Here is a 26,769-nt window from a genome sequence, read left to right as displayed (position 1 = left end):
CTTCTTCTTCCCATTACCTTTAAGACTGATGGGGTCCAAGATCTCAAACTAAATTATTTGCTTTTAGCATCCAGTTACATAACTGCATAAGCAAGCAATTCGAAAATAAATGGCAGACACATTCGCTCATGTAGCATTCTAAAATAAAACCAACAATATTTTTCCATGCTAAGAAAGATGTAAACAAATTGTTCATAGGTGAACAAATATGGTTTTGGGGTAAAAATAAATAAATAACTGCCCTCCTACAAGGTAGGGTAAAGGAACTGGGCATATTTAAGCCTGGAGAACAGAAGAACACCAGAGGAGAGGAGGATGAGTACCTAAAAGGCTGTCACAAGAGGACAAAGACTTGTTTTCTGTTGCCCAGTGGAGTAAGGCTAGAAGTAGTGGATTTAAATTAAATGAAGAAGTGAACACAGGAACACAGAAAGCTGCCTTATACCAAGTCAGACCACTGGACCATCTTCTGACAGAGGCTACCCATGGGTTTAGACAGAAGGTTCACCCAGCCCTACTGGGAGATGCTGAGAATTGAACTTTGGACCGTCTGTATGCAAAGTAGAGAAGAAACAAGAACACATGGCGCATGTGTCTGACTGCGAAGTACAGCTTGAAAAGAAAAAGAGAACTTTTTTTTTTTAAGAGTGGGAGAAGTTGGCTAGGAAAATAAGAGACATTCCCGAAGGTAGGCCACAATTTCAAACAGATACGCTTTGACTATGCTGACGTTTCAGCTGACAGTGTCCCTTTTACTCTAGCTGACTGTGGTACCTACAAGGGCTTCCTCTTCGTGAGACCAGCTCTTGGCAGGCGCTCGCCCTCCTGTTTCCCAGTGACGAGAGCCTCTGCTGCTTGTTCATTGGTTAGCCTGTCGTCACCAGCGTCTGGAGGCTTTTCCTGTGGAAATAAAAAAGACATGGGCAGGAGAGCAGACATATTTGGTAATGTTTTGCTTCAGAGTTTCCTTTTTCACAAGGCTTTTGCTTCAGCAGCAAAAATTATAGAATGCAGTTTGGGGAGCAGGAAAGAGAATGAGAGCAAGAAGACCTTGGAACTGATTCTAGACAGACCTCAGTGCTTATAAATTTGTCAAAGTAAGCCAGTTTTTTAAAAAAGGCTGAACACGAAGAAGCCTGCAGGAGATGGTGATATTTAAATAAGGATACAAACCAGATCACTAGTCCTGTTGAGGATTACAATTCAGGGCAGCTACTTGCTAGTCTTTCAAACAGTCCCTGGCCTCATATTGTCACCATCCTCTGTACTACCCATGTTGTAATTTTAATGGCTTTTTAAAAAACAGAACTGAAACATTAGAAAAGATTTTAAGCAGCTTATGAGGGAAACAGTCTGTTCATAAAGCACAATGCCCTTATTTATCACAGGATGTCTTGGGTACTTCTGCTTATTCCAGTCAAGTATTTGAAACAATTGAAACCCACTTTCCAAGACACAAGTGAACAGCACAGTTGACCACTTCGTATTATATTTGTTGATTGAGCAAGATTATATGGAAGTAAGCACATTCGGAGAATAGGCTCACATCTACTACTACACTATATCACTAACATCTATCCAATCATCTCTTGAAGTGGGTGCCCAACAGCTTTTTTGAATTTTGAGAGCCAATAAGTATATTTCTGTATTTGTTTTGCCTTGCCCTGCTCATGATTGCCTGCTTTAATTCATCATGATTACTGACTGAAATATGATGACATTGCTAATATACTGAGCTCTGCCCCTTTTCAATGTGCTGGCTCCATATACAAAACTTAACCCTGTCCTTTCTCCCTTTATTGGATTAACAACAACATAAACCGGCTCTCCAGAAAGTGTTTCGTTAGGACACAGTTTATTGCATTAAAAGGAAACTCAGAAATCTGGGAAGATCTTTTGGATGCCAAGAACCTCTCTTGTTCTTTCTCTTTTTTGGAAGGACTGCCATCGGTTTTGAGAAAAGAGCTTCAGGAAAAATATTATTCAAGTGAGATAATTTCTGTCTCACCAAAGAGTAATTTTCTTTTGACATCAAATGTATCTATCGGAACTCCCTGCTGTCTTCATTACTAACATCAGCGCATGTGGCTTAATTTCTTCTTCCTGATGTTGCAAAATCTTTTCTTCAACCCAAATGCAGAAGTTTGAAAGGCAAAAATAAACTTAATTTGTGGTAAGTTCTCTGGAATGTTAGTTTTCAGTCCCTAGGAATGTTTGGCCATGGAGGATCGTCCTTTCTTCAGACAGTGGAGGTTGGAAAGGGTGGTCCCTCAGAAGCATGCCAGGCTTGTAATTCCATTGGGTGGTGTCCTGCATTAGTCATACTCAGAGTAGACCCATTAATTTCAACAGGTGGAAGTCAACTAATTCCTAGTCAGAGTACCCTCACTGAAATCAATGAATCTAAGTCATGTTGATTCACTACCAACAGGTCTATTTTGTGTAGGACTAGCATTGCATACCATCCAATGGAACTAATATTGGGCACCACCCATTATTCACACATAACACTGTTCTCAGGGCTGCAGTCCTATACTGTGAGTAAACTCCAATGAATTCATTGGGGCACACTTCTAAACAGGCATTACACAGCTTAGCTCAGTTGGTTAGAGCATGGTGCTGATAACACCCAGGTTGCAGGTTGAACCCCCTATGGGACAGCTGCACATTCCTGCATTGCAGAGGGTGTGTGGACTGGATAATACTCAGGGTACCTTCTAACTCTATGATTCTATGTATAGGATTGTACTGTCAGTAAGGTTTCACAATGACAAACCCAATAGTGTGGATTTGGGAATATTTCCCTTAAGGCTGATAGCTGATGTTTTTATTTCAAAGGTGGTAATCTCAACTATCCATGTACAGTATTTATCTACCTACATGTATAACAACAACAACAACAACAACAACAACAACAACAATTTTATTATTTATAACCCACCCATCTGGCTGGGCTTCCCCAGCCACTCTGGGCAGCTTAAAGCACATGTATTCAAGATGTCCTTTCTTTTTAAAGCAAAATCCTTGTTTTCAGGTGTGAATTTGGTTTTTATATACTTACTACTTTTTGTTTCTGCTTGTCGTTACATTCCTCGAATGCATCCGATGGTATGAATGTGATTGGCTGAACAGGATGTGATTTCGTTCTTTCAGCAGAAGTATACTGATGTACCAGGGAATCTGGTTCTCTTTGATGTGACATATTATATTCCATTGGGTCAGTGGAAAATACCAAATACTTGTTCTTCTTAGTATCGGAAATACTTTCTTTTTGCTGTGCAAAAAGCAAACACAAAAGTATTGAAATGAATTTATGCCAGCAAAAAGTGGATGTTCATAATATTGTTTCCATTGTTCATTCCATTTTTACCCATTGCTTGGATAAGTTATTCATAGGACTTGTATGTTCCATTTCCACTTGTTCAAATGGCAACCCTAGATGTATAGTGTGTGTGTGTGTGTGTGTGTGTGAGAGAGAGAGAGAGTGCAAGAGAAAGCGAGAGCGCAAAGATGTTCAAGTGAGTGCTACACTAGGCCTGCATATATTGTGATCCACTAGGCTGAAAGTCACCTATCCACGGTTCTGTGTTCTACCAGGGAGTCAGGGGCTTGAAGAACTTCCTGCTTCTGCTCTTTGATTAGGACAAGGGATATGTGTGTGTGTGAAGCACCACAATATTCAGCTGGCAGGCTACATTCAGCTTGGTGAGTCACACATTAAACCATTAACATTATAATGCAAATCTGTCCCCACACACCCCTCCTGTATCAATTGTGCATGATTGGATTGCAAGTTGTGGCCAACAGTGTCTTTTCTTAGTCCCAGAGTTTCCAGGTCGTCATGGAAGAGCAGTTCTATTTAACAAGGCAGAGTGAAAGTCCTGATGGTTATTATTAGCAAGTTTAATTCAGGATTGCTCTTAATTTACCACTGTATCCAATCCACAATACATATCTTGAGAATGCCCTTCGAGGTATCTTTGGCCCCCTCAATATTTGTTGGCAGGGGGGGCTGCCCACCCTCAAGATGGAAGGGATGGAGGAGGCCGAGCGCGGAGCCAAGCGTGTGAGAGGAGGAGCTGAAGGCCACTGAACCCACTCTGCGCTTGGTTTCCTTCCAAGAATGTCACATAGTGCACATGGTGTGTGCACATGATGTCGCACACTGGGCGCATGACATCACACACAAGCAACACATTAAGTGCACATGACGTCACACACGCACAACACGTGCTGGGCCCCCTCAATGTTGGACACAAGACAGCACCTATAGTAAAAGTAAATCAATCAAATTCAGTTCCTTTCCCCATATTAAAGTCATGCTACAATTAATTCAGGCCACTTCTGCATCTAAAATCACCAGTGTATGAAAAAATTGCAACATACCAATGTCAACTCATAACACAAAGATTTAGGAGGGCTATTTCAACGACACAATTATTATTTCCCCAGTACTATCAGTGCTTTGCAAAGTATTGTAAGCGCATGGACATATACCAGACTGCCTGTCTTCTATACTACATGAAGGGAGAAGGAGGGAAGAGAGACAAAGGTAATTAAAGGGATATATATAGTAACATGCTGTTACACACACACACTTATACAGTCCATACTTCCAGACACCTTCTCTTAGGTTTCTGGTAAGCATCTGAATATAGAAATATAGAAACCAATTACTTGACACCTTCCTAGCATATCACGGCAAGGTCAGGAAGGGCAGAAATTTTGATTGGGGAGGAACTAAGCAACTGGCTCTGTTTATGTTGCTTACCAAGGAGATTGGGTGTAGCCCCATCAGATCACACATGCTTTGCATGCAGAGGGTTCCAGGTTCAATACCTGGCATCTCCAAGGAAGCCAAGATTCCTGCTGGAGACTCTGTAGAGCCATTGCTAGTCAGTGTTAACTGACGGCAGCTTCCTCAAGGCAGCATGGGAGGATGGTTCAAACAATTCAAAGGGACTGCAATGTTATTATTATTTTAATCAAACATCTAGAGCATTTCAGGTCTGGTGTTTGTTTGCCTGAAGGGAAATGGTTTGCAAGCCTTGTGGATTTATTACACATTTGGGGGAAATGGTTGGAAAATGCATTTATCAGACAAAGGCAACCTTTGTCTCTTTCCCGCCCATTTCTGCTCCTTCTGCCTTTTCTATACAGATGCACACATAGCACAGAAATGAACAAGTTCTCTCTCTTTTTTTTTACAGTTTGGCATTTGTTTACTTTATTCTTTTGCACGTGTGTGTGTGTGTGTGTGTAAGTTTTAAGGAAAGAACTATTTTGGGGGTTGCCATATGGACTCAGAGGACTCCAGCCATGGAATCTTCCTTGAAATGGGACAGAAATAGCTGTCTTCAAATAAACTGTGTAACTAAACACAGATGGCTGTTTCATGAAGACACAGCACTTTATAAGGTAGACAGGACCACACCCACACAGTGAATCTCCCCTATTCCAGTTTCATTGAAGATAGCACATCCTGTGAAAGCAAACTTTGCTGATCACTGGCTTAGAGAAACATCATGTAGCCCCATGAATCATCACCATGAAAAGAGTTTCCATGCCCTGTAGTTTATAAAACCCTAGACATGGTTTAAGGTGGATGAAAATCCCATAAACATGAAATCTGACCTGTCTCTCGTGTGAGCATTTCAAGTTTGGAGATTCCCCCCTCTATCCCCTAATTGTCAATGGTGCAGTTAAGATATTCTGGTAGTCAGATTACTTTTTAAAAATAGCTACCCCAGTTTTGGAATATTGAAGAACATTTCTTAATTAGGGGAAAAGAACATGCTACAGAAATTATAGGAGGCACACACAATTGATCTCTCTTGGTCTGAATGAAAGAGAAACCTATGGCTTTGGAGCAAAGAGCATCACAAAAGTCCTGATGACAGGTGAGAATCAGAAATTCAGCTGGTAACAAAAAATATGCACAGTACAGAAATACAGCTGTATGAAAAATGTATGATGAGCTGTGCAAGCTAACATCTGATGCACATAGGATGCCCAGCCTAATCTAGCTGTGAAGGCAAAATATTCCGTAAAATGCTGATAATTCTACTGGATTGTATGGTGAGCTATGAAATTAAGGAAAGTAATAAATAAGTAAAACAATTACACTCCAATTACCTATTATAGATATTGTAGCTGTGACCTGTGAGTGATTGTGAACTTAATTGCAGTAAGTAACTCTTAATAAGATAATATCCAATGTTACTAATTGTCAGAGTAAGGTAAAGGTAAAGGGACCCCTGACCATTAGGTCCAGTCATGGCTGACTCTGGGGTTGCGGAGCTCATTTCGCTTTATTGGCCGAGGGAGCCGACGTACAGTTTCCGGGTCATGTGGCCAGCATGACTAAGCCGCTTCTGGTGAACCAGAGCAGCACACGGAAACACCGTTTACCTTCTGCCAGAGCGGTACCTATTTATCTACTTGCACTTTGGTGTGCTTTCGAACTGCTAGGTTGGCAGGAGCTGGGACCGAGCAACGGGAGCTCACCCTGTTGCGGGGATTCGAACTGCCGACCTTCTGATCAGCAAGTCCTAGGCTCTGTGGTTTAACCCACAGCACCACCACAGCGTCCCTTAATAGTTAGAGTAGAGCTACTTAAATCAATGAGTTTATGTAACTTAGGCTCACTGAGTTCACTTTGAGTCTACTCTGAATATTACTGGCATTGGCTATCACCAATAACTTTCTAAACCATTTGGTTTTACTTGATTCAGTGCTTGCTTTCTAATAAAAAAGGTAATCTTGCTGCAACCAGATGTAATGGATCTTGTAATTGTACAAAGGAAATCATTTTTAGATGTTTCAACAAAAATACTAAAATGTCTAAAAGTAATTGAGCAAGCATTATTTGCACAGCTGTTTCGTTCTCCTTTTCCCAGAATATTTTGGCTGTATTAGAAAAGCTGGATGTAGTGGATAAAGTCACCTGTAGATTCAACACAGAACCAGCAACTCCCATGCATGTTTTTTATATAAAAAAAATTGATCACTTCCTATAGCCACAGCCACCCTTGCATAGCCACCCTTATATTTAATAATAATAATAATAATAATAATAATAATAATAATAATAATAATAAATTTTATTTATATCCTGCCCTCCCCAGCCAAAGCTGGGCTCAGGGCGGCTAACAACAATCAAAATAATCCAACATTCTAAAAACATTCATTATAAAATTAATTAAAATCAAATTAAAATCAAATTGATGGCAACCATTAAGCAAAATTCTGTGCAGATTGCCAGAGGAGGGGGTCAGGCTGCGCCCTGACCAAAGGCCTGGTGGAACAGCTCTGTCTTGCAGGCCCTGCAGAAAGATGTCAGGTCCTGCAGGGCCCTATTCTCTTGTGACAGAGCGTTCCACCAGATCAGGGTCACGGCTGAAAAAGCCCTGGCTCTAGTTGAGGCCAGCCTAACCTCTCTGTGGCCTGGGATCTTCAGGATGTTTTTATTTGCAGACCGTAAGTTTCTCTGTGGGGCATACCAGGAGAGGCGGTCCCATAGGTATGAGGGTCCTAGGCCGTATAGGGCTTTAAAGGTTAAAACCAGCACCTTAAACCTGATCCTGTACTCCACCGGGAGCCAGTGCAGCTGGTATAGTACCGGATGAATATGATCTCGCAGCGAAGACCCCATAAGGAGTCTCGCCGCAGCATTCTGCACCCGCTGGAGTTCCTGGGTCAGTCTCAAGGACAGCCCCACGTAGAGCGAGTTACAATAATCCAGTCTGGAGGTGACAATTGCGTGGATCACAGTGGCTAGGTCAGGGCGAGAGAGATAAGGAGCCAACTGCTTAGCTTGGTGGAGATGAAAAAATGCCGCCTTTGTTATAGCTGTAATCTGCGCCTCCATAGAGAGGGAGGTATCGAAGATTACACCCAAACTCTTAACGGACAATGCTTGCACTAATTGCAGCCCGCAAGAGATGGGAGTTGCCCCCTCGATCCCATATCGCCCCGTCCCAGCCAGAGGACCTCTGTCTTCGAAGGATTTAACTTCAACCGGCTCCCACGTAACCATCCAGCCACAGCTTCCAAACATCTGGTCAGTGTGTCTGGGGCCGAGTCAGGATGGCCATCCATCAACAGATAGAGTTGGGTGTCATCGGCATACTGATGGCAACCCAGCCCAAAACTCCAGACAAGCTGGGCGAGGGGGCGCATAAAAAGCATCGGGGAGAGAATCGCACCCTGAGGCACTCCACACACCAAGGAGTGGCGCGGTGACAATTTTCCCCCAAGCGCCACCCTCTGTCCCCGACCAGAGAGAAACGAGCGCAGCCATTGAAGGACTGTGCCCTGGATCCCCACGTCGGCAAGGCGGTGGTCCAGGAGTTCGTGATCGACCATGTCGAAGGCTGCTGACAGGTCTAGAAGAATCAGCAGCCCCGACCCGCCTCGATCAAGCTGCCTGCGGAGATCATCTGTTAGGGCGACCAGAGCCGTCTCGGTCCCATGACCAGCGCGGAAGCCGGACTGGAATGGATCATTTACAATGAACTCTCACTTAAACAGAAAACCCCAGTCTGTATATAGTACATGATATTGCAAATTTCCATCCAAATTTAACAAGTAGGATTTAAGCAATTCTACTAAAATGCATCCGATTTTTGTTCTCACTTGTAGGGGCAAGCTTCCCATGCCTAATTTGCTGCTAACTTCAGATTTGCCAGTTGATTGAAGAGATACAGCTGACAGCGATGAGGTTTCTTTATTTGGATCACTATTCATTTCATGAGTTCCTGAAAGAATTGAAGAACAGAAATACAATTGACAAAATTTGTTAAAACCAAATGTAATACAGGAGTGTGAATAGGGTTGTTGTTGTTTTTTTACCGGAGACATGTGCTCCCTATATCTTGGAGCATCTTTCTTATTTTTTATTTACTTGGTTTACTATTTCTCTGCCTGGGTAACTTTAGATCTCTCAATGTTATCCTGATGGCAGTCAGCAACTTGCAGCCCCTCAGTGTTCCTACAGCAGAGGGGGGAAACCTGTGGCCCTCCAGATTTTGCTGGACTCCAATTCCTATCATAGTCAACGTTCAGAGATGATGGGAATTGTAGTCCAGAAATACACAGGGCAGCATTCAGCTAACCCATCCTGCAAGCACAAGGATTTCTGGTTAAGCAGTGGGACTTGCCCCTCTGTTCTCTCCCTGTGTGACCCTCCCCAAATCTGCTCCAGAAGGTTGAAATTACCTCTAGAACAGATTTAGGGGGCATACTGCGGGGAGGAGAGGGGGAAATGTTCTACGGCACAAGCAGAAAACCTTGTGCCGATGGAACATTCTTGTCATGCTGCTTTGGATGCAACCCATCACTGCTCCACAGTGATAAAGTTAAATCTTAAATGTGGTCAAGCATTTCAGAGGGAATAGAGACGCTTTTTAATAGGGAAGCTTTTTAACATGCATCTCTGATAAAGCGGGATATCAAATCCAAACTCTTCTTCTTCTTCTTCTCAAACAAAATTCTCTGATTGGGACAATTGAACGTTAGCTCTTTCATGAGCGCAGTCTTTCTGAATGGCTTGTCTCCTATTAAATTGCCATTACTCACTTCCAACAAAAGAGAGCTGTTCAGCTCTTTCTGGTTTAAATCAGTTGGTTTTATTCATTGATTTTGGGACAGGATTAGTGGAACAGATTGATCGGGAACGCTAAAAATGAGAGAGGTATCCTCGTATGAGGAATATTACTTTTCACACACATTAAATCAAATTAACCCTTGTTCCTTTCGATCGGTAAAGAGGATGGCCAGATGCAGCCAAGGAAAACACTTCCAGTCATTTCCATGGCTGTTTTAATTGGCAAAGCCTGCATGTCAGATTACTCTGTAATCCATACAAGAATGTTGTTGGGAAAAGATGAAGCATGCCTGACTTATCAGCCATATTCATCCTGGTTTCCTCAGAACATTGCAGCTGCAATGGACTGAAACTGGCAGCTCTTGGAGCGTTCTCAGACCGAGGACCACAAAAAGGTCTCTCTCATAATCACACCCTTACGGAAATGTCTCGAAACGCAGGCACACCTTGATCCACCATAATGAGGAGAGGCAAACCATGAATTTGAAAAGAAAGGGGGGAAAGGCTGGATGCACTTCAATGAAATGGTTAGTTCCTAATTAATCTTACATGTTAACTGAACTGGAGCCAAGTACGCTTTAAAGTTGTGAAGTCTGGCACCCAAACCGTTCCAAGGCCAGGAAAGGGTAGTCACAGGAGATTGGTATTATGAAGGGCACTGGGTTGCCAGCTACTGAGTGAGCCTTGGAAATCCTGGCACAGCCCCACTTGCCTTTAGTGCGTTCATCTGACATTAAAAAAAACCCTCATTTTTCAAGTTCTTCTGCACACAGTCAAGATACAGGCAAGATACTTTTTTGTATAATGAAAGCAGAAAATATTTTTGAGAGCCATGCTGTATACCGGATTCTGTGCATCACACAAAGGCATGGAGCAGATGTTTTAAATGGTTTCACAAGGGCAGCTGCCAGAGAAAGGTGGTCTGTCATGTTTTGGGGGCAATTTTTCTTCTAGCCAATGTCAAAAATGAAAGTTTGTGTTAGCATGAAGAAAATGCATGGTTAACAGCTTACACACAAACAAATTTCATGTACAGTGACTGATTCTGTGTAGAATTATTTGGCATAGTAGTGATGGAGCACCTGTAGCCTCAAAGAAAGGCAGTATCTGTCCATTTTTATTTGAAGGCAAACATATATTGTTAGAAATATATGGTTTCCTCCTTAGCGGTTTCCAAGATTCCTGGGTTTCCTCCTTATTAGTGGCCCCTCAATACATAGATCTAAAATGAATATGATGAACAAGATTCATTTTCCTTGATGTCCTGCATGGAACTTGATGATCTGAAATAAGATCCCTTTAAAATAAGGAGTCTACCTTAAAATAAGGGCTATCTGGAAACTCTTTTTGTCATGACCCAAAGTAAGGTAAGGGGAGTGCTACTGATGCTTTGATTTACTTAGTCATCTTCCCAGTACAGTTCCAGAAACTTTCCAGTCTTGTCATCCAGGCACTGTTTTGGAAAATAACATAGAAGCATCATTTAGAATAGGATTTTCCAAACTTTCTAAAGTGTACAAAGCCTTTATGGGTTTTTATTGAGGACCTACTGACTTGCTGTTAGGGAACTCCTTCATGTTGCAGATTTATTCCTTCTAAAATGAAGTTTTGGGGCGTTGAAGATTTCCCCTTTTTCAGATGCTAAAGCTCCAAAGAGTCCCTGGGTCTTGAACTGTTGATTTGGCAAAGCTAATAGTTGTGCATTTAATACCAAGGGGAAACAAAACAAAATATCTTTCAAACAATGATGGAAGCAGCTTGTCCCTGAGCTCTTATTGTTATTACATTTTGACCACAAAATGCTTTCTCAGTCAGAGATCTCTGTGGATTACTTGGGCAGGCATTTTACAACCTATCACTCAGAGGCTGAAACTGCTGCCATTTCACCTTTTGACTTTTTCACTCAAACAATTAAAAAAGCATATTATTTCATGATTCTTTGCAGATTATTTTAAGTGAGTCCAAAGTTGTCTTTCTGTCCCCGCTGCAGTGGCAACAAAGATGCATTGTAAAGCAGAACTGTTTGCTTGACACCAGACCTGTTCAAAAAAGAGGAAACACTAACCTTTCCCCCCCACTCAATTGCTGTAAATGTTTCACCTTATGAAAGCAGTATACAAAAGTGCTTAGGAATCATTAAAAAAAAAGTGTGTGTGTGTGTGTGTGGGGAGAAATAGAACCCTGATCAATACCTATCTGTCGTCCTCTTTGCAACAACGCCCCTATCCTCAAGGTAACAGTCTGGGGCAGGTATATGACCAAAACACGTTTTTAGTTCTGCCCTAAATGTGTTTTAATTCTCTTACTTTTCAAGAAATATATCAAAGAACCTTAGAGAGTTAATGAGAGAAAGGTTCATTTAGTCCAGCATCCATTTCTCACAGTGGCCATCCTGATGCTAATGGGGAGATGCAGAAACAGGACATCTGGGATGCAGCACACTTCCTACCTGTGAACCCCAGCAACTGATATCCAGAGGCAGATCTTCTCCAACTGTGGCAGGAGAGTGATTCATAAAATATGAATAATCATTTTTAAAAACTGTGCTCCCTTATTTTCAAAGGAGGAAATGCATTTGCCTGTATTTTTCCTTTGAGTTTGCAGCTAGTCCAACAAAGGGCAGCAGAGCCACCATGGGGGGCCACCAGGACAGTTGTATTAGACTCAAACACCGCTCCTAGTAAAGTTCTGTGGAACGTATGGTGTGAGAACATATCTCCAGAGGCCTCTGCAAGAGCCCTAGGTCATGGTCTTATGTTAGCTACATACCGGCGAGTAAGGGACATGGGTGGCGCTGTGGTCTAAACCACAGAGTATCTTGGGCTTGCCAATCAGAAGGTCTGTGGTTCGAATCTGCACAACAGGGTGAGCTCATGTTGCTCTGTCCCAGGTCCTGCCTACCTAGCAGTTCGAAAGCACACCAGTGCAAGTAGATAAATAGGTACCGTTGTGGTGGGAAGGTAAATGGGGTTTCTGTGCACTCTGGTTTCCTTGAACCAGAAGTGGTTTAGTCATGCTGGCCACATGACCCAGAAAGCTTTCTATGGACAAACGCCGGCTCCCTTGGCCTGAAAGCAAGATGAAGGCTGCAACCCCATAGTCGCTTTTGACTGGACTTACCCGTCCGGGGTCCTTTACCTTTACATACCTGCAATAGAATGAAGCCGTTGAATGGACTGCAAGTCTCCATGCTGCAGGTAAAGGGTGCCATTTTTTAATTCTCCTGTATGCAAAAAACAAACAAGCAAGCAAGTCACAGCAAGTAAAAAAATTATTGATGAAACATCATGTGATGTCTCTGCAAACAAATCAGAAGGAATACTAAATAAATATCCATTATCATCTAACGTCCCCACAAACTTTGTATAAACAAATCAGGATGTATGCTCAATAAATGGGTCATCTGGAAGTGACCTAAGCCAGTTTCAGTCTCAGCTCCTCATTTATACAATGGGAATGATGCTACCTTCCTTTCCAAACGGAGGTACTGCATTTTCAAATTTCAAGTACTATCTAAACAATAAATATTGCTGCAGCAAAGCAGGGTGCCAGTATGGCACTTCTCAGCTCTTTAGTGTAATGGCTCATCCAAGCCAGGGCAGTCCGCAGATGAGGCAGCAGTAGGAGTCCTTCAAGTGGAACCCTGAATGGCTGAACTCAAAGGATAGATGGGAGTCAAAAGGAACAGGGTGGGAAAGAACAGTGGTTCCAGCTACAATAACAATGCAATTCTGTGCTTAGTTAATTTTGGCAGTAAGAATATGGTAATAAGTTTTGTTATGTTGATGTGGTGCCACTGAAAATCAACACACTTAGGGCTGTTTCCCATACTGCGTCATGGGAATGCTCCCATAATTCAATCCTATGTCTGAAAGTTTTTAACATGGTAAGTTATTATGCATGCATAATCCCCTGGGGAAAAAAATATGTGCATGCATGCTAAGAATGTGTAACTGGATTAGTGCTTGAATAACTTTTATTGCACAATCTGTATACCACAGCAGTACAAACTGGATTAGTAAGTACCGCGTCTCTCCCTAGAAGTAGCTATATATTTAAAGTTTGACTTTCCTAAGAACAGAGTATAGAAAGCAGCCTTAATAAGGGATATGAAATGGTGATTTTAGAGGGAAAGTAATAGAAAGCAACATGGTAAATCCTATGATTTATCACATCTCACCTAGCAAAGTGATGTGTGGGGATACCTCAGCTAGAGTGCTGCTTAAAGAGCCACCCTTCAGAAAATCTGTTTTTGAAAAAGTATCCTAGCCTCTTTTTCATATCAGCAAAATGGATCCTGGGGCTGCATAGACACCACAAGGGATACTGGGTGATATTCAGCAGACCTGCTAAAATCAAATTACTTAAGCCCATTGGTTTTAATGTGTCTGCTCTGAGTATGTCTAATATTGGGTATACCCCCCCAATATTGGTGCTGTCTTCCAAAGGCCCAACTGAGAAGCAGAGCCCATCAGAAAAGGCACTTGGGTTGTGATGTTCATGGAGCATATTGCAGGATAAATAGCACATTATTATATCCCCTCAACTTAAGCCAGTCATACAGGATGTGAGCACTTGTTCAGTTGTTTTCACAAATGATGTTCCTGTAAGTTTTTAAGCAGGCATGTATGCTATGTGATTTACATTGTTATGAATTGGAGTGGGCAGACTTTTTACAATCTCTACATTCAGTGACGGGTCATAATTTGAAAAATTCACAAATTTCTGAATTTAATAAGTGCTGGGAACGACACCAGCTAGCTTCCTCAAGGGGCCAGTCTGGTGATGGGGGGTTGATGCTGATGGCCAACATTGGTGCTGATGGCCCCTCAATGGAAGCCATCAACCAGGCAGAAGGCTCTGGCAGGCACAGATGGAGGTTGCCAGGGTAACAGGGGTGTGTGATGTCACCACAGGAAGAGAGGGTGTCCTTTTACAGTAGAGGTTTGGGAAGCAGGGGTTTCTGGGAAGAAGAAGCAGGAAGTGGGCAGCATTCCATGTGGGGATTTGAAGGGCAGCAGCCTTGTTGGCTGGCTGGAGCAAGCTGTTGTGGGGTGGTGCTTAGGATGCCTCTGAATCTAATGCTGTGCTGCTGGGGAGGGCAAGCCCCCTCTTGGGATGTAAATGCTGTGAACTCCCTCTCCTTAAAATTCAGGTGTAAATATATGGAAACAAGCCATATTTCTAAGACACTGCAGACTGCATTGTGCCTTGGTTTTCCAATGGAAACACAACCCTGGGTTAGTGCCCAGAAGGCCCCTGGAGTCTTTCTACTGCTCAACAGAGATTGCTTTTTTAGGGTGGTATCTGTGACCAGCTGATCACCAATATTACAGAACAAGCATCAAAAGCAAGTTTGGAAGAGCAAGTCTTCTTATGGAAAACATGCTTTTGTTAGGTGGCTTTACATTTCTAAAACAGTGACTGGGATTAGCAGCTATGAGTGGCTGGTTAGCATGTTTTTGGGGTGTGCATTGCACATATGCTTTTTAGGAAGGTGCAAGTTGTTTTTTTAGCCCTTGAGATATTAACACTATTTATAATGCTGTACATTTTAGCATGCAAAGCAGCCAGGAACATTCTTGGGGCTTCTGCTGAGATACTGACCTGCCAGGCCGCCAGTTTTCTGTGGGCAACATATTTTTTCAACTGCAGTTCCTTTGAAAAGGACAAGCAAATATGCACATGTAGTTTACATACTTTCTGTGGTTTGCATATTCTGTGGCTAAAAATATCCAAACCCCTTTTAGCCCACCTTCAGAATCAGACTTGAAGTTAGACTGGGATGCAGAATCCAGTTCTTGTGAGTGTCTCATCCTTGTTTGCACCTGGCAAAAAAAAATGAAAGAGAAGGAAACCTTAGACTTCAAGCATCTGACTTTGAGTTAACATGCTTGTCTCTGTTAAAGAGCAACAGCTCCATATGTCTCTATAAAAGGAGAAATGCACAAAAGCTTGGACAGGGCATGAGAACACTTATTAAATCCAATACTTGGTCAGGGAATCTTAAAGAAAATATTGTTTGATCTTGGATCCTTGCACCATTGAGAGAAGCAGACGCTTGTGGATTGTTGGCAGCTTAGCTTAGCTTGCTCATACTTTGCTATTCTAACTTTCTCAACATAAAAGGGTGCAAAGAGAATTTAGCCAAACTGGAATGAGAGTGGGTGGCCAATCAGACAAACCCCAATTCCCAGCACTGCAAGCTTGGACAAATGAGTAGGGTGTGGGACAAGTTGTAGATTTTCATTGCATTTGAGCTGGCAGAGTATGGTGCAAATCAGAAGAAAGGCACAGATGAACATGGAGCTGGAGCAAAATGTTATGGAGTTCTAGGAAAACATCTCACAGACATTTATTTGGTAAGTTTTCAAGTCTGGCATAGAGGTCCACGTTTATCACAGAGCAAAGCCTCATGCAGGGTTGAACTAAAACATTTTGCTGCCTGAGGTAGGGAGGCAAATTATGCTCTTGTCCAAGCTTCAACCAATTTATTTTGACATCTCAAGCAAAAAGAACCCCCACAAGCACCTCTCCCCACTCCCTGACAATAAAAATATAATAATAAATTGAATAATTAGCAATTTGCTGCCTTTGCATGCCACCCCAAATCAGCAGTCTGAGGCAAATGGTCTCAGTCTGTCTAGTAGCTGGGCTGGGCATGTTCTCATAAAGGACTGGATATATCTGTCATTAACAATTTGCAGTTAGTATTCCTTCTTTGTTGGAATGTTCCTAGTTCACGGATGGCTTGAGGTAACAGCTTGCTAAGAAGTTTTTTTAAAGTACTTGCTGATGGAGAAAGGACTTGGTCACATCAGAACAGGCTCCTGATCAAACAACATGTAGCAGCAGCTCTGAATGTAGTTTTTTTTTTAATCTCCTAAGAATATAATTCAATGTAAACTTACTCGAAAGTTCCATTGAATTAACTGGGCCTTACTTCATAGTAGGCATCTATAGAAAGGCCATTTTTATCCATTGTGATATATAGGCGGCAAACCATTTTGCATGGAGGTTGAATTCCTGGTCCCTGTGCCTGTCAATAGAGGGCACATGAGCCTGCCCCACCCTGTTATACCCTGTTCTGTCCCCATTCCACTCCCTGCCCTCTTCTGGGTCAAAAATGACCTGCACATCGGTGGTCATGTATCAGTTAGATGCATGGAAAATGGTAGCCTTCTGTATTGTAAATAGAAAACAAAGCCTTCCAGCTCATGAGCCAATGACATCACATTTCAGATGATCTAGCAGGGCCAAGCCAGAGATGCCTGCACTCAAATCTAGCTCAGGAGCATACTTCTATGGTTACTACTGGTTGCTAAGTTCTATAACTTGAACTGGGATCTAGTGCCTGAAGCACAGAATGCAGAGAATACTGCTGTGTTGACCAAGAAAAGGCAGAAGACCAGAAAGCCAGGTTCCTACTGTTGCTCCTATGATCCAGAAGGTTAATGTTTCCACTCAATCACAAAGGCTGAGGTTGTACACTCCTGTTGCTTCTACTGCCATGCCAGCAATCTATAATTGGCTCAATAACATTCTTTTTATTTGTTTCTCTGAGCTTCCCTGGGAAATACTTGAAAAAGGCAGTTCAAAACAACAACAAACAAATGGGTGAAATGTTTGCACCCCCTCCCATGCCAGTCCCACCATTTCTAAACAAAACACCAAGTCTTTTAGATGGGGAAAAATGGTAACAGGAAGCTGGGAAGACACAAGAGAGATACTGTTTGCCTCTCCTTAAGTTGAAATTATGCCCTTGTGTATGTTGCACAGTCAGAAGTATCACTTCCTGCAGAAATGCGTGTGATTGGTATCCTGGCTCAATTCAAGATGCAGAAGAAAGTACAAATAACATGCAGCTTTGTGGGAGATGACAGCTCATTCCAGAAGCAGCGAAGACTAGTTAGGCAGAGGAAACCATAACCCCTAGATCCAAATCTGAAGGAGTCTCAGCCTGACTCAATATGCAGAGACTTTAGTAGGATCAGTAGGGTAGGGTTTATGCTCAGACCATAAGGCTCCTAATTGCGAGCCCAGTCACAGTGCCGCCCACCCTGCTTCAGTATCTATATGTAATGTATGATTAATAACTCAGGCAGACAACGATCTGGATTTTAAAAATGGCCACAACCTTATTGAGTACAGAATGTAGGTGGAATTTTGGCTCAGGCACTGGTTGTAGCCATTCCAGCCTCCTACTGGAGGGCTAGAACCACTGCAGGGTTGTGCCAGGATTGTGGCCTCTCCAAGCGTTAATCTACTGAGTTGGCCATCCTAAGGCCATTCCTGGAAGCCCTATGGACCATCCGCCACATGATTGGCTTCACAACAGGAATATCCACCAAGACTCCTTTAATGAGGTACCCTGAAAACGCCGCTGGGTCATACTGGGTGATGCACCACTTCACCCCACGATTGAAGACTAGGATACCACCCAATGCCTTAACCACCAAAGTCATGACAATTTGCTACGAGGAAGGCAAAACCTCTAGACCAGCCAATTTGTCTACAGGGGAAATTCCTTCCCGGCTCCAAATATGGCAACCATCTGTGACCACAGCAAGGTCAGGAGAAACATGGGAAGCAAAATAAGGTTAAACTGCGAATGAAAGGAAAGGAGGATTGTTAAAGCAGCAACCTGAAAGGCAGAAAATGTTTTAGAACGATATGGAATTGACCTGGAAAATAAAGAAGATGAATGATATGGGGTGGGTGGGTTGCTTCTCTGCCAACTGTATTGAGACTGGACAGGGCTGCCAGCTTTTATGCCTGGCCAGCTGCAAGAGTAAGCGTGCAGTCAATGTCTTCTCAGCCTGTGAGGCACACCCACTAGGCAGGTCACTGATTGGCCCATTTGAGATGCTGCAGGAGGTGGGAACTTGAGCCGGATGTCCAGGAGGACAGAGGAATTTCCCTAACAGCCACCTGGCCATGTGTGCTCTGTTCTCACTGTCCAGGGATTGCGGCTGAGCGCAAAGGGCGGCAACATGCACCCACCCAGGAAGGGGTAAGTGTCCATTCTCTATTCTCTAAGGTGTAGGGAGGAGGTGGCTAAAGTAAAGGAGTAAGTTCTGCCATGACATCTGCAATAAGGGAAACAGGGAGGGAGGAAACACAAGCATTTCCTACTGCCTTCTGAGGAAGCTTGGAAGAAAAGTCTTGACTGAGAATGACTGAGGCACTATGGCAACCATTTTCAAAAAAAATATTGGAACTAAACTGAGATCAGTGGAATGAACTGGTTGATATAGGAACAAAGGGAGCCTTTTCTTCTCATTTTTTTTTTAAAAAAGCTACTTTAGGAGAATGAAAGTTTAAGTGGAAGATTGGTGGTGGTAGTGGAGGAGGAGGAAGGGCTATTTAACCTTTCTTCCACCATTTTCCACATTCATAATCACCATTCATAATCACCACATTCAGAAAAAGCATCTGAAGAGAAAATGGTTAAGCAGAAACACTCCATGCTTCCTGTTGCCAGTTCCTCTCAAACTGTATCTTGAAGCTGTTTGATTTTAAACAAACATACATACAAACAAATGGAAAATATACATGCTTGCATGATACATCTAATTTGGCTCTAAACCTGTCTTTCTCCAGCTTGATTCTACTGCTTCCCTTTTTTTCCTACCCACAAAAGCGAAACATACTTCCAAACAATAACGCCTGTTGCTCTTCAACAATACTTCAATTCAAGCTAAGGTTATGGGACCATCACCTGTGGATAAACTATCAAATGCCAGGAATTGAAGGTTCACCATCTGGTCCATTGAGTGAGTTCCAGACAGTGTCATTCAAGTGTAGTTGTGGAATGTCAGGCCAAAAGGGGGCATGCCCTCGCTTAAAAAAGCAATGTTATGGTCATTACTGAATGCAAAATGCAGAGTTTCTTTTTCTGAGCAGAATTTGATTTCAGTGCAGTGGAATTTGATTCCACTTTGGTCTCACAAATGATCCAGGAATATTAATTTTATTAGTACACGAATGTGAGGGGAAATGCCTTTCGACAGCCCTTTTCAAGTTTCCCTACATTTTTCACAACTGAAAATCAAGGTTTGTGGCTGTATCACTACAATAAGGATAAACACAATGTTTATAGTCTGCAGTGCTTTAGAATTAAATGGCAGGCAAGATTCTCATTTCCTTATCAGTTAGCCACACAGGTAACAATCCAGTGTAAAACTGTTCTCCTTTTGGAAATTCACAAACAATAAAATGCCACGTTCCTCATTTTGCCAGGACTAGAATGTTCAGTACAATCCCATGCATATTTACTCGGAAGTAAGACCCAGTGTCTTCCAATGAGGCTCACTCTCTAATAAGTGTGCTTAGGATCACACACTTACAATCAATAAGTAACACTGTTATTGGGTGAAAGGGAATCTCCTGTGGTTCCAAATGGGCTCACTCTACAAGCAAAGACACAGTGGCATTTGCACACTAACTTCTTCCTTTTTAGTTTAAGCAGTAATGCTTTGAACAAAGGGATTAGAAAGTCAAGTGCTCCCAAGACAGATAGATCAGCTCAGGATTCCACCCTGAACCTTCACATTTTCTGCTCAATATCTATTAGTATCGATAATATTGAAATTTCACTTGGATGCCCAGAAAGAAAAGAAATTTTAAAAAGAGTATCCACATGATTGCTCAAAAACCACTATGGGATTCAGTCCCATTGATTTCAGTTGCATGGGCTCTATTCAAAGTGCTTCAAATACTAATGTTTAACTGGATAATGCTCAGAGTTTTAAAGGACCAGTTGTGACTGGTGTCGCATTTCAAAAAAACAAATTGATTCTGCAACAGATGCAAAAAGCTTGTGTTTAATATAAATCTGCTTCCCCTGGCTCCCTGCAGAAAGCTCACATCCAAGGATCAGTGAATTTGCAAATCCTTTCCCACTTAACATGTAAGTGGTACTATGGAAAGGGATAGCTCTTTGTTGCAGTATCCTCTTCCAACAGCAGCTGGCGGCTATTCCTACTTCCATAGAAGGGTACATCCTGGGTCCTAAGCTGTGCAGGCAAACAGAGGTTCTATACTGGCATAAAGGACTAAACTGGTAGCAGGTAGTTTGGCACCAATTTTTTAAAGTACATTTTATGATTTATTAATTTTTTAAAAAATTCCTTAAAGCCCTGCTAAGGAAACTGCCGTTAGTGAGCAAGATCACATTGATGATTTTCTTTGCTGTTGCTGAACTTTTAAAAGAGAATTGTGTTTTAAGTAGTGCTTTTTTTCAGGGGTTACTCAAGGGTATGCAGTACCAGCACCTCTTTTTTTGGGGGGGGTTAAAAAGCGTGACCCCCAGTAATTACCTCATGATAAGTACTGGCACCTATTTTTCTAGAAAAAAAGCACCGATTTTAAGTATTTTTAAAAAATTATTCATTCAACTAAAATCTCATGCATCATGTTTATGGGAGCAATGAATACAAAAAATAGATTGGATGGGAATATTAAATTATTCCCTAATTCTTCTAAAGCATTAATGCAGTCAAAGGGTGTTGTTTGTGATGCACCACCACAGAGACAAAGCAGAGAGACTCTAAAACAATCTCTTTGGTGACAATCCTTAAAATCTTTGGTCTAGCAGCTATTCTGTGGCTCCTGCTCATCTTTTCAAGAGAAGAGGCTATACAAAACAAACTATTTCTGTACAAATCCAAATAACCATTTATTTTGGTAAAATTTATACCACCAGATTCTACTTTTAGCCAGGAAGTGCAAACAAAGCATGGAGACAGCTTGTTCCCTGACCCCAAATTCATTCTGTGTTGCTATAGCATCACCCTTGAGAAAATGGGGCTGGCTCTTTTCCTCTCCTTAGTCCTGCTCAATGGGCTTTTGTCAGCTGTTGAATTATAGCATTAAAATTTAAATACTACAGATTTAATGGAGGATTATTATGACACCCTGACACATTCTTTCTGTTGCTGCGGGAAACAAACTCAGAGAATGAGCGGAAGACATTCAAACAACAACAAGGAGCTTTTAAGCCACAGCGATGTTGCATGTACATATATTTGGTAACCAGAGGAAAGGCTCCAACCTTGATTATTATTGTTTCTGTACCAAAGGAGACTGCAAAGCTGCACGGATCACAAACCCTCTCAAATTAGGGTTGCTAACAATTGCATTCTCCCCCACTGATTGTCATTCCTTTTGCAAACTCATTTGTTCTGTATTCACTGAATGGAACTTTTTGTTTTACCTGTTCTTGGCCAAACACATATAGAAGGGGTGTGTGCATGCATACACATGTGTGTATTCTTCCATAGCACACACACATTGATTCATGAAATGAATGAAGGGGAGAAGGAGAAAAATCTGTAGCTGGCAGTCCCTGAATGCTGAGTTTGCATTGCATAGCTGTATGTATCTTTGGGAAAGCAGATGAGAGTAGATTCTATACAAAGAGAATCACATCATGGGAAAATTCAGAAATGACAGGCTGGATGCTCACATTTTACTCCTAGCATCCTTCAGATACTGCACAAGGCCTCCAGGAGCTGCACAATACCACAACTCATGATGTTTTGTCAACAGCAGCTGCTGGTTCTAATGCTAGTGGCAGCAGCACGAGGCCACAGCACCCTGTGGTGTAACATTCCTGCATTTTTCAGAGAATGAAAATCACCCTACAATGCACAATGCTACGTGATGCATTTATTATTATTTTTTTGAGACATACTTCTGGGGCAGAGAGGAGAGGGTGGAGTACTCAGCATTCTGTATGCCTCTTTACAGCAATAGAAATGTACTGTATTTTTTGCACCATAACACTCACTTTTTTCCTCCTAGAAAGTAAGGGGAAATGTCTGTGCGTGTTATGGAGGGAATGCCTACGGGTGGCATGCCTACGGATTTTCCTCCTCTAAAAACTACGTGCGTGTTATGGTCGGGTGCGTGTTATAGAGCGAAAAATACGGTACTTAATGAAAAGGATGCAACACAATTCAAACAGCAAATTTCTTTGGGGAAATTTTAAATCATAACTAAAACATAAATAATTCCCATTTCAAAATAGCATAAGATAGTCTTTATTAATCATGATAGTCTGTGAAATGTGTATACTCAAAATTGGTAAAGATTCAGGCAACACACAAAGAAAGATAGATTTTGGGATGACGTGTAGGGGGAGGAGAGGTAGGAAATCTTGTGCTAGCACTAATTTTGCCCTATATTTTGAAGTCTAGATGAAAGGGAAAGGTACCCACTTCTAAGTACCTAATCAATACAGAAGTAAGTATGCATCAAACCTTTGTTCGTGGGGGGAGAAGGGACATCCTGTTTTCTCACACGAAAGCATGGTGGCCATTTTGGGTGCCATGATCTTGTGTGATTTTGCACCAAGATCTTGCCCAGAAAAAAAGCAAAAATGCAAAAATAAAACAAAAACCCAAAATAGCTTTTTCCGGGCTGCAATCTCACATGTGCATCCCCTAAGCCATGGGTAGGCAAACTTGTAGTGTCATGTTTACAGGATCTCTTTCTGTCCCAAATGAATGAGGATATGCAAAGCTTACACTCAAAAATTGCATCAACATACAAATGCTAGATGGTAAAGATTACCTCATTGGCCCTGGAAACATTATCTAACCCACCTCTGCTGTAAGTTTTTCAAGACAGATTCCTGAGTTAACAAATAACACTGTTCTGGCGGGGAGATGGGATGGATTGCATACCTGGTTGATCTCGGTTAAATTATTCTGCTGCCCAAGGTGAATGTCGATGTCTTTTGTTGAGGACTTTCTTCTTTTTACTTTTTTTGCCAGTGAAGTGTTGGTTTGCCTGAAGGATGACTCCTGTAATAAACAACAGAAAGCTTATAAAAGGAAGGTAGGGTATAAAATTCATAAATATATATATTTTAAGTTGGATTTGATGGATTGATTGATTTCAGAATGTATAAACTGCTATACATTCAGTGAACACCCAGACAGTTTACAGAAATAAGATACAAAAACATAATACAAAACGTTATTTATATATTTATTTTAAAACAACAAAATTTATTTACTGTTTGATTGTTAGGTGTTTAAAATATGCCCTTGCAAGTGAGTTCCAAAGATTTCCCTCTTCCTTCAGCATTCGAAAAGACCATACATTTGGTAAGTTAAAAATTGCTTTACTTACAAACTCTTCAAAGGTCTGGTTCATGTGTTTTTCCAAACACCAGTCAGAAAAGTTGCACGGGTAGTAAAACTTAGCATAGTTACAAAACTCCCTGATTATTGGTACAGTCTTTCCTGGAGAAATTGAACCTAGGACTCTCTGCATGCAGAGTATATGCTCTACTATTGAGTTAAAAAACCACCAGATCCACTATGATGGTGTAGGGAAAGCACATTATGGAGTGGAGAGTGATGAGTTGTATCTGTCAGTTCAGAGGAAAACAGTTTACCTAGATCTGGACCCACCCAAAGAACAATCAGAACAAATAAAGAATTTGCGGGTCGTTCTTGACAAAATTGAACTCTTCAAATTACATTATTTTCTCCCCATACCGCAAGTATAACAACTTTCAAGCCATGCAAAAATTTACTAGAGCTTTTTATATGAAAGGTTTACAGCTATTTTTATTATGCTTTCCATATTCGTTTTAAGTGCCCCATTTCCAGGAAACCTTATTTTCGGTAAGAAAGTGTGTCTTCGGAAATCACATTTTAAAAAGAAAAATTGTCACTGGAAAGCAAACTTCCAGTTAAACAATATTTGGAACTGAAATAGTAACAGCTTTATTCTTAGGGTTTATTTATATTAAAAAAGAAAAACATCACTTTCTATATTAGAAAAGATAGTATTGAGCAAATGGGTGCACTTGGAACCAAGGGAGGGTTGAAGGTATGGAAGGAACTGGTCTAATTTTGATCTAATGTTTCCAGCTTAAGATTTTTACCCAGTTTGTCACTCTCTACACTTGCACAAAGCAATTCTGGGCTAAAATGGCTCCCTGCCGCTCCCTGAACCAGCACTCTATGAATTGCTCTCCTGCCTCTACCGAACACTGACAGCAGAGAAAAGCGTGCTTCTCAGCAAACCACCAGCTAGTTGGGCTTTGGAGTTATGTAAGGTCCATATAGTAAAAGCTATGGTTTTCCCAGTAGTGATGTATGGAAGTGAGAGCTAGACCATAAAGAAGGCTGGTCGCCGAAGAATTGCTGCTTTTGAATTATGATGCTAGAGGAGACTCTTGAGAGTCCCATGGACTGCAAGAAGATCAAACCTCTCCATTCTGAAGGAAATCAGCCCTGAGTGCTCACTGGAAGGACAGATCGTGAAGTTGAAGCTCCAATACTTTGGCCACCTCATGAGAAGAGAAGACTCCCTGGAAAAGACCCAGATGTTGGGAAAGATGAAGGGCACAAGGAGAAGGGGATGACAGAGGATGAGATGGTTGGACAGTGTTCTTGAAGCTACCGGCATGAGTTTGACCAAACTGCGGGAGGCAGTGGAAGACAGGAGTGCCTGGCGTGCTCTGGTCCATGGGGTCACAAAGCGTCGGACACGACTAAACGACTAAACAACAACAACAAGCTGAAGGCAGATTGCTTGCCTCCCTTCAGCCTAGGCCAGTGTAGTGTACCCTCCAACATTCCTCAGATGAAAACAGGGACATTTCTCACTCCTCCGCCAACTGACCTTTCTCGATTCCCCCATTTTTTTGCTCCCATCCCAAGAGCATTTCCTGTCAGAAGAAGGGAGAGTGCCGCCACTGTAGCCAACGGGCACAGCATAGATGCTCTCCACTGTCATAAGAAAACCCTTCCATCCCAATTTGATATTATTTTATCCTTTGGTAGAGTTACAAAAAGAAAAGCACCTACAAATAAATTTTAGAAAAGGACAAGATTGGACACGGGCCCACAACGCATTGCCCTCTGCTCTGCTTTCCCCTTCTTCCCACCCAGAGCTGTCCTGCCCTCTGCCTTCCCCTCAGAGAGGACACACCATGCAAGGCTGGGCCTTGGCGGTAACAGCCTCTCCTCCTCCTCAACTGCTGTAAGGCAGTCACTGCAAGCTGCCCAAGGGAGGAGGCCGGCAGCAGCAGCAGCCATGGAGAGGACATGGAGAGGCAATGGAATGCTCCCTTGCTGCTGCTGCTGCTGCCATGGCTGCTCAGGACAAATGCCAGCTCATCCTCCCCCCTGAGCTTGGTGGTGCTGGCACTGGTGGAGGAAATAGGGACATTCCAGGATCAAATCAAAAGCCATAAAAGGCCTGCCTTGGGGATGGCATCTTAAAGGACTGCAGGGAGGGGGTAGGATGAATTGGCTACACATGCCCTCTAAGCAATTTCCCCAGCAGGCAACTTTCCACCATTTAAAGGTCTGCAAGAGAGAGTAGTGATTGGCCTGGGAGAATATGTACCTTCTGAGTCAAATTATCCCACAGTCTCTTTTCCTGACTTTCTATTCACACAAACACACTACAAAGGGTTTTTTTTTTAATGCTTCACTAGTTGTGCACATATTCCATCTGATTTCCCTTTTCATCAACCTATAGTTTCTTTTAGTTTATAAAACCCCCCTGTAAAACTGACTTTGGAAGGAGAAAGGACTGCCACAAAAAATATTGTCACTAACCCCACTAATCTTATGGGTTTCATATCAAAAGACCTAATTGTGCTAAACAGGAAGCAAATATATGTCATTCATATTTTAGCATCATGAGTTCTGCATGCTCTCTCTCATCTGATAAAAATTACTGACTTGCACAAAAGGCAAGCATTTCATGAAATAAACTTCAGTCACAAGAGCAGAAGCCAATTTTAGAACATTTTCATATGGTTAAATATGCTCTGAAGTTGATAAAATGTGAGATACACTTCCCATAAGAACTTCCTTCTCTTAATGTGACACGCAACTTCTAGGGAGGTTCAAATGGAGATGCCAACCTATATTTATAAAATACCTGGTCAGGACCAGGAGTGGATATTAGGTGGGAAAAACTCAACTTGATGAGTTTGGAGTAGGTCAGGTGTGGGGATGGTGGATAAATTCAATTCAGTTTGCATTTAAAGCCACATTTATCATATTTTCACTTTCCCAAACAATTTGAGAAATGTACATTTATCCAAATTTTGTGATGCAGTTCTCCAACCAATCAATGTTGACAGAAATGCACATATTAGGTAAAAGTGTGTATAAAAATGA

General features: G+C 42.0%; 1 protein-coding gene across 1 annotated transcript in view; it reads right to left on the bottom strand.

Moving 5' to 3' along the window:
• Positions 1 to 26,769, bottom strand: part of LOC309528707 (uncharacterized protein) — a gene marked incomplete at its 5' end in the record, with an annotated part of 120,563 nt that overhangs the window by 58,221 nt on the left and 35,573 nt on the right. Inside the window, 6 exons of the mRNA XM_082216304.1 lie at positions 779 to 900; positions 3,062 to 3,274; positions 8,638 to 8,759; positions 12,756 to 12,830; positions 15,363 to 15,435; positions 23,299 to 23,418. Of these exons, the coding sequence (XP_082072430.1) occupies positions 779 to 900; positions 3,062 to 3,274; positions 8,638 to 8,759; positions 12,756 to 12,830; positions 15,363 to 15,435; positions 23,299 to 23,418 (725 nt within the window). The remainder of the gene's footprint in view (positions 1 to 778; positions 901 to 3,061; positions 3,275 to 8,637; positions 8,760 to 12,755; positions 12,831 to 15,362; positions 15,436 to 23,298; positions 23,419 to 26,769) is intronic.

The sequence above is a fragment of the Podarcis vaucheri genome, assembly GCF_965113315.1.
Source record: "Podarcis vaucheri genome assembly, chromosome: 3".
In the NCBI taxonomy this organism is placed as follows: Eukaryota; Metazoa; Chordata; class Lepidosauria; order Squamata; family Lacertidae; genus Podarcis; species Podarcis vaucheri.
This window is presented reverse-complemented; position numbering and strand designations above follow the sequence as displayed.